This window comes from Artemia sp. Qi Xiang Cuo, chromosome 5 (assembly GCF_049724085.1).
Source record: "Artemia sp. Qi Xiang Cuo chromosome 5, ASM4972408v1, whole genome shotgun sequence".
NCBI classification, from domain to species: Eukaryota; Metazoa; Arthropoda; class Branchiopoda; order Anostraca; family Artemiidae; genus Artemia; species Artemia sp. Qi Xiang Cuo.
This window is the reverse complement of record NC_142798.1, coordinates 5351090-5366783: the sequence shown is the minus strand read 5'-3', so window position 1 is coordinate 5366783 and position 15694 is coordinate 5351090. Positions and strand designations below refer to the sequence as shown.

Sequence of the window (15694 nt, the reverse complement as noted above, 5' to 3'; positions counted from 1 at the left end):
TCCCCCATCACACGAAGTTCCCCCTCAAACTATGATATAAAATATAAGAAAGGAAGTAATAAAGAACCCCCCCCCTTAGACCACTCCATAGAGGGGGCGCGCCCCCCTTGCCCCCACATGGATCCATATTACGGATGATATGTTCTTCATTTCCAGTAATACGATGTGAGACCAAGATAGTACCTGATAAATCAATACATTATTTTATATACTGTGTAATGACTTTAAACTTGTTATACAGAACCTATCAAACATCTAGCAGTAAAACTAATGCAAATAAATCAACTGGTAATATTTTCCTACGTTTGTAGGATTTAAGAAAACTAGTGCTTTACTGAAAACACAAAACAATATAGGAGTTTTTATGCGGTAAAAGTAAACCTTTTAAGGACACTTTTAACTGTATAAAAGTAAAGCATTTTTAGATTGTTGTTTCATTAAAATTTGTTGTTTAATTTGGCATCACTTCTGCACAAAGAGGTCAGTTCAATAATTGACTGTCACGTTGGATCTGAAAAAGGACACTTCATGATTATTTTGCACACAAGTTCGAAATGAAGGAATCTTTTTAGTATTAGAACTACAAACTCGCTTTAGAATTTGTATCAGAACTTACAATTCTCCATTTTATAAAGATAAATAACTAGATTTTTAGAGTCCATATTATGGTTGATATGTTCTTTATTTCGAGCGATACTAGGCGAGACCATGATGTTACCAGTTAAATCAATCCATTGTTTTACATGCTGTGTAATGCCTTTAAACTTATTATTTTATCCCAAAGTTTTTAAGATAATTTTAATTGTGTAATGAAAGTTACTGACATCACAGCTCCTGTAGGACTATGAAAAACGTTATGGATTAGTTTGTTATTGTGAGGTTACGTGTTTACTTTTTACTCCTAAATCAATATTCTTGTTTGTATACCTGGCCTTTGTGTTTTTACCAAAGTGCTAGTTTTCTGTAATCCTATAAACATAGGGAAATATCTCCAGTTGATTTATTTGCATTAGTTTTATTGATGTATGTTAGACAGGCTGTGAAGTACAAATTTTTGTTCGTTTTAAGTTTCAACGTCGCTCTTTACTTCCCTCGGAAAAAGTTCGTTTTTTTAAATTAATCTATGGTCATTTTTGTTTTAATTTAATTTAGAAACGACAGCGCTATAACCTTTTCTATTTATACGGATTAATATCTGTTCGGTTTAAGTTTTAGTGTGTGTCCTTAGTTTCAGTTGAAAACTTATTTTTTTTAGAATTTATAATCACCTCCAATCTGGGGAAATAAGACACCTCAATCCTAATTAGGGAGCTGAACTAAGAAGCCGTACAAGAATTAAGGGAAAAAATAAATTTAAAGTGGAAAAAAATCAAAACATAGTGTCGTTTCTTTTTGTAATAAAAAAAAAAAAATAATAAATAGATCTTTAATTTAAAAAAAGGTCGGTTTTCTTTAATAAATCTTTAACTTTTTTCTTACTATACGGCTAGTTTTTCAGTTTTCTCTGCCATTCTCACTTGATTTGAGAAAAATGGCACCATCTTTGACCCCAGGCCCCCCCCCACAGGAATTTGACAAAATTATGTCATTCATTGGTGTATGGATTTAGAGATCTACCCAGAATGTCATTGAAAACCATGAACTGGATGACGTCTATTCCCTTTTGAATCAAAATGCTTGACCAAATACCTTAATAGGACGTGCTTTAAAAAAATGAGTGCGTTAAATTTACAAAACAGTAAAATTATCTGAAAATGATCTAATAGAAGGGAGAAAACCATAATTTCCCAAAACACCCAAGCAGGAATCGAACACAAGACGCTTTATTTCGAAGTCGAACGCTTTACCAACACAACCACGCCTCTAATAATGTGATTAATTAAAAAGACTAGTTTTTCCGAGGGAAGTAAAGAGAGAAGCGTAAACTTAAAACGAACAAAAATTAGTGCTTCACAGCCTATCTTCAATATATCAATAAAACTAATGCAAATATAAAAACTGGTGATATTTCCCTATGTTTTTAACACTACAGAAAACTAGCACTTTACTGAAAACACAAAAGCCAAGTATAAAAACAATGTTAATTTAGGAGTCAAAAGTAAATACGCAGCTTCACAACAGCAAACTAATCAATAACGCTTTTCATAGTCCTACAAAGAGGGCTCATTCGATTGGAAATCGAGAGTTCTCATGCCCTTTTTAAGGGTCAAAAGGGATTGGAAGGCAACTAACACCCCTTCCACGCCCACCAGTTCCCCAAACACATCCAATCAAAATTTTGAGATAACCATTTTGTTCAGTGTAGTTGCTTTCCCGATACAAATTATGTTTTTGAGGAGGACACTCCCCCACAGCCCTCAGGACACGGGTTGTAAATTATGCCCAGGGGGCATTTCAGGTTTTTATACAAAGGTTTGTCGTAGAAACTACAAAAAAGAATCATTCGATTGGAAATTCAAAAGGCTAGTGCCCTTTTTAACAGTCGAAAGGGATTGGAAGACAACTAACCCCCCTCTCACGCCCACCTTTTCCCCAAACATATCCAATCAAAATTGTGAGATAACCATTTTGTTCAACGTAGTTGAAAATTCAGCAAATTAGGTCTTTGAGGAGAGCAACCCCCCCCCCCCTCCCACAGCCATCAGGGCAAGGGTTGTAAGTTATGCCCTGGGGATATATAAGGTTTTTAAAGAAAGTATTATTGTAGAAACTTCAGAAAGGGCTGATTCCATTAGAAATTTAAATGGCTTCCCCCAAACCCTTTTATAACCAGCTTCCCCCTCCCCTAAACCCTTTTTTCCCAAATGCATCCGATTAAAATTTTGAGATATCTACTTTGTTAAAAATTGTTCAAAGACCTTATAACAAAAATTCCGGTGTCGACAAAACCCCCAGGGCCCGATGGCAGGCTTTGTAAGTTATACCCTGGGTGCATATATGGGTCTTATGGAAGGGATTCTCGTATAAACTTCAAAGAGGTCTCATTTGATTGGAAATTGAAAGTTCAAGTTCACTTTTTAAGAGTCAAAAGAGATTGGAGGGCGAGTAGCACCCCACCCCCCCGCCCACGCCCATTTATCTCCAAATGCATCCAATACAAATTTTGAGATAGCCATTAAGTTAAAAATTGCTCAAAAGTCAGATAACAAAAACTCAGGTGCTGTCACAACCCCCCCCCCCCGGACCCGGGGGCAGGTGTTGTAAGTTATGCCCTGGGGCATATATGGTTCTTCTAAAAAGGATGCTCGTATAAACTTCAGAGAGGGTTCATTTGATTGGAAATTGAAAGTTTGAGCTCACTTTTTAATAGTCAAAAGAGATCCGAGTGCAGCTAGCCCCCCTCCCCCACCCACGTCTTCTTTTTCCAAACCAATATGATGAAAATTTTGAGATAAACATTTTGGTAAAAAATAGTTCAAAGAACAGATAAGAAAAGCTTAAATTTTATGTTTTTTATACTTTCCAAGACTGTTCAAGACGCATATAGTTTTCAGTAAAGCGCCAATGACGCAGTAGGTCAGTGAAAGAAGGATATGATACCCAAACTCTTGTTTGTAGTAATTTATGTTCGTTTCTAGCTTGATTTGCATATTGAATTTAAGTTTCACTCGTTTTAAGATGTATTTAGTAGTTTACATTATTATCTATGGTATGTTTGTTTGCATTGATTGTTTATTTAATTTCTGTTCGTTTTAAGTTTCATATATACTTCAATAGGAAATTTAATTTTTTTTTAAGCTTGATATTCATATTCAATCTAAGCAGTACTCGCTTTAAGATCTATCTATTCTTTTATATTATTACTAGTTGTCTGTTTTTTGCTATGATTGTTTATTTAATTTCTGTTCGTTTTGGGTTTCATTTATTCTTTAATAGTAATTTCTGGTCGTTTTAAGTTTGAATTTTAACAGGTATTTGTATCTGCTGAGCTTAAGTTTAAAATTACCTTTACTTTTCTTTGAAAAATCTTTGTCTCACCTCGCATTACTTAATATGAAGAACATATCAACCGTAGTATGAACTGTGGAAATTCAGTTATTTATTTCTATAATACGTAAGTTGTGATGCAAATTCTAAAGCGAGTCTTTAGTGACACTTCTTACTTGTCTATAAAATAATCATAAAATGTCCTTTTCAGATCCAAAACGGAAGTCAATCATTGAACTGAGCTCATTGTGGAGAAGTAATGCCAAATTAAACAAAAAAATCAATCAAGCAACCATCTAAAAATGCTTTACTTTTATGCTTTTAAAAGTGCCCTTAAAAGGTTTACTTTTTCCGTACCAAAAATCCTGTATTGTTTTGTGTTTTCAGTAAAGTGCTAGTTTCTTATAATGGTACAAACATAGGGAAATAACAACAGTTGATTTATTTGCATTAGTTTTATTGATATATGTTAAATAGGCTCTGAAGTAATCATTTTTGTTCGCTTTAAGTTTCAACTTTGCTCTTTACTTCTCTCGGAAAAACTTTGTTTTTTTAATTAATCTATCCTCGTTTTTGAATTAATCACCTCCAATCTAGGGGAGATAAAACACCCCAACACTTAATAAGGAGCAGAACTAAGAAGCCGTACAAGAAAAGAGGAAAAAACAAATTAGAGTGGAAAACAAAAATCAAAACATAGTGTCGTTTCTTTTTGTAAGGAAAAAATAGAAAAGAAGAAATAGATCTTTAATTCTTTGTTTTTACAAGCTACGACACAAAAGGTTGACTGAGTGGACAGGTTTATGTATCGACATACTTGCATAAAATTTTGCTAGCTCAACAGAAATATGCCTTTAATCTTAGGGATTTATTTGACCCGTCTCTAAATAAAAAGTCACTCATTACTCAGAAATGAATGGAAATTTCCAGAAAAGGTCATTTCTTGTCTAAGTAAGATATATGGTATTATAAACTAAGTTTGTTTTCATTTCAAAAATGTTGGGAAAAATTACCTAAATTCTTTTAGAGAACTATTTTCATGAGTGTTTCTTCCTCTTTGGACACAATCTTGCGTATAGAGAGAATATCACGGTGGAATTCTCAAGTAAATTATGTGAATAAGTAATTATAACAATAAGTAACCCTTCTTTTAATATACAACTTTGAGTAGTTCCAGAACCACAAGCTTACACTTCTCCAACCACTAAGTGGTAGGGGGTTGGGATCAGGGAAGTAATTTTCTATGGGATAGAGGGGCAACTTACCCTCCCAGACTTCACTTTTTCTCCATACTTCAGTTTCCCCCCCCCCCGCCCCCACCCCTCCCAGCTGAAATTTAGTTTCGCCGAAAATGTTGTCAAAACTAAGATAAGCCTGCATAATTTAAGCATCCACTGAAACAGATCATTTTCCTTTAATAAATCTTTTCCTTTTTTATTACTAAAAATTGACATATACTCACTGCAATATCTGGCCAACCATAGCGAGCATGTTGAAATATTTAATAATTATTCTGGATCAAACATAAAATGTTTTGGGTATGTTGGCACTGAGTATCTGAAAAGCTTTATTCGTTTGCTTTTTTGCTATTTTTTTTCAACATTAACATGTCCGCGGATTTTGCAATGTCGGCAAACATTGAGTTAAATTTTCTTGCCGTAAGGTATTTTTTCAGTCAATCTTGTTTCGTATAGTCTCTTTAGAGTTACGCCTACATTTGCATGCCTCTGACTATTCGTACGAGCGGACTTGGTTATTCTTCAGTTGTTCACGCGGTATTTCTTATCTAGAATATTATTTAAATCGTTCAAAACTAAGTCTGGATGGTGGCTAGAACAGTTAAAATACTCAGTCATAGGAAATTCACTAGAGCCTAAATTTACGCATTTCTGGGAATTCTATGTCCTCCAGCCGTCATACCTCTGTTCATTAAAATTGCTAATATTGAGCTCTCACTAAGAAGCGAAGCCAAGAAAATCTTTTCTGGTGTATTTTGTACTACTGTCAAACATTGTCCTCCCAACGAATTCAGTTGATCGAATTCAGCCATTTGTTTTTGGTTTCATTTGCTAAAATGTAAAATATTTCACTGCTCTTTAAATTTTTCAATTATTATAGACCTTAAGGATGCAGCAATGACATGAATCATTTCAGTTGGTCCTATGGGAGACATGACTAAGCAAATTCTATTACTTTACCCATCAAATGGGGTTTAAGTAAGTGAGTAAGTATGACAGCACTAGACCCTTAAGGTCCAAACCAGCGGTGCTGATCTCCGTTTCGTGGCCCTTCAGCCAGGAAGTGCAATGGGGGGCTGGGGGCCAGCCATCCTGTGCTTTCGCACACCCTTCCTACTTACCTTCCCAGATTTCTCCAGGTACGCATTTAGAGCTGGGTCGACTCTGGCTAAGATTACAGAGTCACACTTAACAGTGTGAAAATTAAGAAATGGAAACACAAACTTTAGACTTGTGTTCTAAATCATATGAAACATGCCCAACTAAGGTCTGTTGGTGCACGTTTTTGGAAATATGTAAAACAGTCTCAAGGTCCCTTTCATTTGAGCAGCCTACTGTATCACAAGACATGCCAGAACAATAATTTTAAGAATGCCTTTAAGGGTATTTACTCCAAAAATCTAGTCCCGGATTTAATCTCCTTTTGAAGGTAATAACATAAATTGTATTTACATAATGATTTAAGTTGATTTTTCATTGATTCTAAGTAATTTTTTTCTTATATAGAAGAAGAAATAAGATTTTTTTTTATATTCTTTTTTAAATTTCAACTAAGTTATCGTCTAATTAAAATCAAGTTACCATAAAAGCCAAGCCAAATTGGAGAAAAAAAATCTGACACAAGGCATTTTTAGAGCTGTATAAAAATGATGTCATTTCACTTGTTTATAAATAGTTTATCATACATGACTCCATCCTATGGAAGAATTAAGGTACATAGTCATAGGACTAAAAACATAGAACCTAAGACCTGCCGAAAAAAATAAATGACATTTTATAGATCATGCAAAAACAGCCATATTGTTGACTAAAAATATGTTACTCTGCATTCCCACTGATGCGATTTCAGACAAAACTGCGGTTTTTAGTGATTCGTAAAATTTCCTCCGTTTTTTCTGCAAGTTTATGTATCAGGATGGTTTAAAAGCTGCGTTGAAATATTTCTACTGAACCGTTAAAAATTACATTCGTTATTCTGAATTGAAGCTTTATAGAACCATAAATTCTAAGTAATTGAAAAGCTATACACGTTTATCAGACGTTTTCCATTAATGTCTAACTAACGACATGACGGTTATGTTTTTTAATGCAAGACCATGCAAGAAGACGCGAGGCCTTGAAAATTTCTTATAAAAATGAGCATAGAAGATAAGAATTAAAGTTTTCATTAAGCACAGTCAGGCTAATACAGGGTAGCCCTTTGAATATTTTTCTGGGCTCCTAAGACTTGATTTGGCCCATTCCTATACACATACTTTTAAAATATTTTTATTATTTTTTGTTCTTCAACGGCTGCAGTGAATAATTTCTGTTTCTAAAATTTTTACAATTTTCGTGCATCTGCTATCCGTGAGCCGTTTTGCGTTAAAAAAATTGTATCAATGGGAACCAAAGGCCACAAAAAACCTTAGTGTGAACAAGTGTAGGTATGTTTATGAGTCAATTTTTAATATTAAATCTAAAAGTAAAGCGATTTTTATATTAAGAAAAAAGTCATCAAGTTGTATGTTCACTTAATTTACAGCTGAATAATGGAAGTATCTCCAAATTTACTTCTTTAGGCTATCTCGTAGTTAGGCTATTTCATTAGGGTCTTATACTTTAAATTTAAAGCAGAACCCCTTAAGTATGATTAATCAACAGTTATTTCAACTTATGAGAAAGACGCTGATTATGTTCTGTTGGGAAAGTTACTAATGACTTTAAATCATAGGCCTACCTGTTTCACCTAGCTCAGAAGCTATTTCCCTCCATATATCCTCTTTCTTTTTAGTTGATTTATATAAAACATGACTTGTATCATACAAAAACTGATGGTTCTGTAAAGAACCACCGGATCTTGAACCTTATGTTTTTTAACAAAAGGCATTTTTGGAAGCTTCAAAAATATTTGCTGATTCTGATCAACAGCACAGAAAAAACCGATTGGGGCCATAGACATTTTTTGAAAAAAATCTTATCCCAAAAACGGATCGGCAAAATGGGAAAACCGATCGGTTTTTCAGCTTTTTCCCATGTGTCTGAACCAAGCATAAGAAAAAATGGGAAAAGAAAGTTTTTCAGACAGAAGTTGCCATCTAAAATAAATAAAATAATATCTTGGCAAAATTTTAAATATTGTTCTTAAATGGCTGGAAAAACTTCTTTGCTATCCAAAATGCGAGGCGCTCTGGTGGGAAGTCTAGCTGGAGACTGCTTAGGCAATCCTTTTCAAACAAAAGGAGAACTTGTTTCTAAAAGTGTTCTGGACCATTACTTAATCGGACTACAAGACCCCAACCTAAAAGGTTTGACTTTCAAGTTAGCCCTAGCCTAGATCATTCTTTTAGATCAAAACATCTAACTTTATAAGACAGTCTTATAAAATGTTTGAAAACTCTGATGGAATTATTGGTTAGTTTGGTGCAGAGGCAGATCCTGGTTTGGGGAGGGGGTGCCCTCTCCCTCAATGTTGTGGTAGATTTGGAGTTGTGGCCACTTGTTCTGGCTGGGATATTGTAACACTTTAAAGTTATTCTTGTAATTGGTCTCTAATAATTGAGTTATTAATCAGTTTGTAATTATTGAGACTCTTTTTTCCAAACAAGTTTGAAACTAAGTTTGACTGGTAAATTTTTACCAAATCATATTATTGACTTACAAATAAAGTAAATATACCCCTCAATGCCTTTTTTATGCTCTTTCCAAATATGATAATCATTTTTGTCAGAAATGAATTTTGCCCCCACCCCTATATATCCATTCAGGGTATATATTTGCACATTAGTGGGGTGGGGGTAAAGTTTAAACTTAGCCTACCTCCCATTTACATCAGAAATAAAATTGGCCCCTCCCCCTAATGTGCAAATATATATCATGAATTGGTATATATAGGGGTGGGGGTAAAATTCATTTCTGACAAAAATGATTATTATATTTGGAAAGAGCATAAAAAATACATCAAGTGGTATATTCACTTTATTTGTAAGTCAATAATATGATTTGGTAAAAATTTACCATTTGAGTTACTTTCTGTGGTCTCTGTTAGATTTTACTGATGATGCATACCACCTAAAAGTATTTTATTAAATTTTTATTTATCAATGCAATCTGTTTGTATTGCCCCAAAAGCAACTGGGTGATGAAATCTTCTTTTTGTGTTTAAAAAGAGAGAAAACTTAAAATCCTAGGTAAATTTCTAGGTGGTGCTATAATTTAGCTAGGATGAAAGTAAAAATGTCATTTGCTGCCTTTTTTCATGCTCTTTCTTTTGCAATTTTTTTTTGCAGTTTTTATTATTGACTTACAAATAAAGTGAACATACCACTTGATGCCTTTTTTATGCTCTTTATGAATATAATAATCATTTTTGTTGCAAATGAATTTTACCCCCACCCCTATATGTCCCAATTCAGCGTATATATTTGCACATTAGGTGGGGGGGGGGGTCAAAGTTTAAACTTACCTCTCATTTGGATCAGAAATAAAATTTACTCCCCCCCCCCCTAATCAGGGCTGGATAAAGGATGATTGTAACAATTAGGCCCAATCAGGCCCTGTGTTTGAAAGCCCCCCCCCCCCACTAGCATAAAAATGAACAATTTTTTTTAATTGTGAAATAGCCTATCCTTAACAATTCCTGTAGGCATTGCTTATGGAGAGGGATGATTTTCCTGGCTAAAACCAATAAAAAAAGCTATCTTATATAAGGAGTGAATCAGGATAGATCTATTGATTTAGCAGTTGTGTGAATAAAAATTGAAGACTCAAGGAAATTATATTTTAAATCAGTTTTAGAAGGATTTATAGAACAAAAACTTAGAAATATGTAAATTCCTGTATTCTTAATCATTGATATAAATTTCAAAAGGCATTTTCAGCAGTTTCATGATTTCTAGAGGACAACAAAATAATTATTGTAAGCTCAAAATGACGACAACAGGACAGAAATGTAAACTCAAAATAAACAAACTAGACTAACAAATGAGATAAGATCAAGAGAATAACCTGAAAAATTTAAATGTACAGGTGAAGATGAACAACCTAGACCATCAAAAGTGACAAGACCAATTGGAGCAGCTAAGGCTGAGGACATTGAAAAAATTTCTGAAGCAATGATAAATGAAAATAAAGAAGAATGAAATTTGTAGTTAGAATACTTGCAAAAACAACAATTATTCAAAAGTGAAATTGAAGAATAAAAACATAAGAGGTTAAGACATAGGTGGCAGCAAGAGCTACAACAACTCAAAAACAATAGTGAATAACAAAAAAAAATAATTGCTCTACAAGACATGTGACAATGAGGATCAGAATGAATGAAAATACAATACAAAGGAACATGTGGTTAGAAGATATACAACAGCAAAAACAAAGAAATATGTTGTTAGAAGATGAGTGGCAGCATAAATTACAAGCAACAGCAGGAATCAGAACATGTCAAAATGTAAGTGAAAAACAAAGAATTTTAGGGTTAGCAGAAATGAGAAAGCAAGTATCAAAAAGTGTCAAAAATGGGCATGAAGAACAAAGAATTGTGCTGTTAGAAGAGAAGCAACAGTGAGAATCAGAACAAGTCAATTCTTCTACTCAATTGTTTTCAACATGTGTTGTCACCAATTGGAACAAATTATCTAATGAAACAGTTACTGCTGAATCCATTGATGTTTTTAAACAAAGGCTAGATGCTGAGTGGTCCTCCAAGAGTGTAAATTCAATTGGGATGCTACCAAAGATGGAGTAGCACCTGGTCACCAGTGATTCTTGCATACAACTAGTCATCATTCCGGAGCTCTACAAGGAGAAATCCTTAGATTGCTCCTAGCTGCAATTTAAGGTAAGTCCAAAATGAAAGTGAGGAAAAAAGAAATATTACATTAGAAGAACAATATCATCGCAGTCTTTGACACCAAAAAACTATGGTGCAAAACCCATTTAAAACCTACAAAGATGCTGTCAGCCATGCAAGTTTTAATTACAAGTCATTGGCACCCTTCAATGTTGTATGTATTCACTGTGGAGTCTTCTATTTTCCTGCAGGAAAAGTAGCCAACAGTGGTGATTTATTTGGATGTATCTGCTTGTTTGTTTCAACTGCAGTGCCACCTTGACAACTTGCAAATAAATTGACTTGGCCTGTTATAGGACATCACTTGCTCTCTAAACAATTACACAATTGAATACAAAACTTGTACTCATGTTTTGCTTTAGCTTCATTTAACATAAGCAATGATTGCATGGGCGTCATTTGGGAGGGGCTGGCTGGGCTTTAGCCCCCCTCTGATTTTAGGAGGGGCCTCAAATCAGTAGTCACAATCATATTGATTTGATCTTATGTATGAAAAAATGGTGTTTTCAATTAAAACAAATCCGTTTCTAATAGAGCTGTACTTCACAATAATCTATTGTGATCTTCATTCCCAAATATATTCATTTATTATTCCTATTCATATTTTATGACACATTTTTATTGTCTTTTTGTGAAAGCCCAGTATCTGCAACAAAATTATGCATGTTGGATGCGTGATTCTAGGGCAATGATCTGCTCTATATATATACATATTATATACTCTTTATTTCTTTGAGTGTGTTCTTGAATCTGTTCTGAATTGTCTTAAAATTTAGCTTCTTGAACATTGAGACAATCAAAGTGAGAATTTCAGACTTATTTTTTTTACAATCAGGAAAGACAAGAAAAAGATATATTATACAAAAGGACAATTCAAAGAATCAATAAAAATCTTGAAGGACAGTACCTTATCTTACATACCCAAGATCATGGTTGCAGTGGCAGCTGCAACCTAGTAAAGAGCAAACCACGGCCCATAGTAACCAAAAGTTAAAAAACGCGTTTAGAAAAAAACTACCTAGTAAAAAAAAATTCCCATCTAACACTGATTCAGGAATAGTAACTATCGTTTCAGCCCGTATTCAAAATAAAATTTTGTTGGGGAATGAAATCCATGGTAATTTCGAAAAAAGCCTGATACTCCTCGAAAAAGTTATCCGGTCAAAATGAAACATGTACAATTGGAATCAGCATAGTCGAAAACCTTTCTCTGGGAAATTACAGTTCCTAACCTTGAAAAACAAGAAAAATCACTTTTTTGTATGGGTAGCACTGACCTGTCTACTTTTTTTTTCCAGGGTTAGCGATTTACACGAACATCATAGAGAGATGCTTAATGGCTCATTAGAGAGCTGTTTCTCACATCTACGTGCTTTTTATAAGTTCAACCATCTGCAAGTGCCCATATGGCACATTATGTGCCATTTTTCAAGGGGTGGGGCTAGCGGGCTACAAAAACATCCCAGACAGATGTTTAATATCTCACATTAAAGCTTTTTCTCATATCTACGTTTTATTTATAAATTCCACCACCTGCAACTGCCAAATGGCACTAAAAAAGGCACTATTGACACTATGTCCCAAGTGAAAAAGATAGGAGCTAGTGGTCTGTCAGAGTTTATAAAATTGATGTTTAACTACCGATTTGAAAACTATCGTTAATATTTGCGCGAATTAAATCAGTTTTACCATTGATAGCTTCCAAATAGTACAAAAAACGGCCCCTTTTGCGCCACATGTTAAGTTGAAAAGCTTTGAAGTATAAAACGGTACCATTGTAATAATTGTGTTCCAAAACCCTTAACTGGAGATTTACAAGGGACACATACCGTATACTCCCCCTCCCAGCCCCCTTAGTAAGTCTCATTATTTTGGTGGGAGAAGTTGCTATAAACTCTTTAACACGGTTAGAATCAAAAGTCAAAAATTATGCTTAGGAAAAAACTGCCTAGTGGAAACAAATTGCCATCTGCCACTAATTGAGGAATGGTAACTATTATTTTGGTTTGTCTTAAAAGTAAAAGTTTATTGCGAAATGAAATTTATGATGATTTCGAAAAAAGCCTGAAACCCGTCAAAAATGACGTCAGATCAAAATGAAAAGTTTACCATTGGGATCACCATGGTTGAAACCCTTGCAAAGAGCAATTACAGTCCCCCTCCTTGCAAAACAAGGAAAATGGCTTTTTCCTTGTTAAAGCACTGATGCGTCTCCTGTTTTTTTTCTTTTTTCTAGCAGGGCTAGGGGGTGACCAGAACACAGAGATGTATAATAACTCATTTAAACGGAAATTAAATTTTGTAGTGTCCTTTTCAAGTGATCAAAAATATTGTAGGGCAGATAGCCCCCCCCCCTTCCTGAAGATCCCCTCCCCCCAAAGTCATCCAATCATAGTTTTGAGATAGTCATTTTGTTCAACATAGTTCAAAGGTCATTATCTTTGGTTTTAGTGATGATACGACCCTCCATACTCCCTGGAGAAAGGGCTGCACACTGTATCGGTATCGGGCGTATTTATATCACGCGTGTTGGCGTGAGCGTATTGTTATTGGGCTTATTGGTATCGCATGTGTCTAGACAGATGTTTAATAGCTCATATAACAGATATTGCTCATATCTACGTGAGTGGCGTAATTTTGTCCAAATCCTGAGGGGGGGGCGGGACAAAGTTGGGTCCAATTTTCCAAATCAAGCGGAAAGGATAGTGAAAATGAAAAAATGAGCCATAGATTAAAATAGGGGCAAAGATACACGAAAGAAAACTGACTTGTCTCTCTGGATGCTTGAATTATGAAGGTTTATCTTAGTTTTTTTTTTCAGAAACAAAATTTCAGCCGGGGGGGGATGAGGTCTGGGGGGCAAACTTGGGTCTGAAGGGGGCAGTTGCCTCCCCCTGCCCCATATCAAATTACGCCGTTCCTATAAACTCTATCATTAGCGATTAACTTAAAAACACACAGAAAATTGGTAGCATTAGTCTATGCTCTCTTGAAAGAAAAATTACTGGTACTTGTGTATTATACAAATACACTCAATAAGGGCTGTTAGGTTAATGATAATGAAAGATGCCATAACATGATGAAAATATAATACTTTGGTTTATATAATAATATAATTTGGGGTAAATATTTGCACATTCAAGGGGGGGGGGGTAAAATAAATCTCAGAAAGGGTTAAATACCTGATTTAATCAAACCTTAACCCCTACCCATCTCATGTGTACATATATAACTTAACTTACTCAATTACAATGTATTTTGTCACCCGTTATTTATCCTTGTGGCTAGACCCCGGCGCCGCACCGATTTGGGAAGACCAGTGGTGGCGGGGCCAAAAACAGCGCGCCGCGCCGCCGGTAAGATGTCGGGGGGGGGGGCGCCGGCGGTAAGATATTGGCGGCGTGCCGTCGGCGCGATCAATGTTGACTGCAAACATTAATGTTTTCATCAGTCTTTCTAAAATCACAGCTTAAATTTACAAGAGATTCGAGCCTATTCATGAGTTCAAAAATTCACAAGTCGCTGGCTGGAAACTGGTCTTCTTCATTATTCATCAAGAGAAGTAGAAATCTGGTAGGAACGAAATGGCTTTGGCGTTTCAGAACCCTTGCATAATACGAGTAGTTGAAGTATTTATTAGCTATGTATTCTTAACATAAATAATTATCAAAATTAGTAGTTTTTTTCATTGAGCATTACTGCATACAAAACTTCAAATACCGTATCACAAAATTCGTCAGTTATCTGGGTAAAAACTTTGAATATAACTTTTAAGCTAGAAGCTTAATTTTTTCATAATGCTCTTTGCCTTTATCTGTTTTCTCACCTTTAAAACATTTGAAATGGGCGACTTCTGTGTTGACTGTTTTTTTTTTTTTGCTCTTTTGGAGTTCCTAAAAAGCCTTCTTGTATTAAAAACTGGTTTCTAATAACAATTTTAAAAAAAAATGCATTCTAAAGTTTTTTTTGGCTTCTTTATAGAATATATGTCATGTAGGCTAAGGCTGAACTGCTGCTTTTTTATTGCTTTTGGCTGCTCTTTTGGATATTATTCATTTTTTCCTTTGGGGATTCATTCCAAATTATATGGCTTCCTCCTTTATTGGATAAAATAAATAAAAATATAAACTGATAAATACTTAATATCAGTCAAATTATAAAATGCATCTTAAAGGAGTAAATTTTTCAAATTGAAAAATAAATGATGAACACTTCACATGAGAACACTTCAATTACAATGAAACAAAAAACACTTAATGGTTTATTCGGTATGAAGAAAAATGAAGTGCCAGCTATTTTATTAGGTAAAAAATAAAAAGCTCATCCGTTTTAAATGTAATTGAATGAAATAATAAGCAGACTGAAGCAGCTCCAGGAAGATGTTGAGATTTTCATCCTAGTTCGTCACTTTTAATGCAAGCAAAATTTTAAGAGACTTAATATCAGCTATTGAGTTTAAACTTTGATTTCCAAATACTCACAAAAATTACCAAATTTAAGAAAGTCGCAACAATAAGTCACCTGTGGTCAAAATACTCAAAGACTCCTCTTTGATCCCCACCCAGGCTCAAAGTTTCTGCTATGGTCATTTCCATGGAAATCTCCCAAGAGTGTCTTTTTAAAACAGCTTTCAAGCGTAGTTAGGGGTATTTAGTCTTTTTTGCTTTTCTTAAAAGCTTTGAAAAAAGTTTCCAAATGTTAC

At 34.6% G+C, this 15694-nt stretch overlaps 1 protein-coding gene across 1 annotated transcript in view; it reads left to right on the top strand.

Annotated features, from left to right (window-relative positions):
- Positions 1-8212: 8212 nt before the first annotated feature.
- LOC148951740 (ADP-ribosylhydrolase ARH3-like) overlaps positions 8213-15694 on the top strand; it is a 147007-nt gene continuing 139525 nt past the window's right edge. The window contains exon 1 of the mRNA XM_089088696.1: positions 8213-8452. Within this exon, the coding sequence (XP_088944822.1) occupies positions 8293-8452 (160 nt within the window). The 5' untranslated portion in view covers positions 8213-8292. The remainder of the gene's footprint in view (positions 8453-15694) is intronic.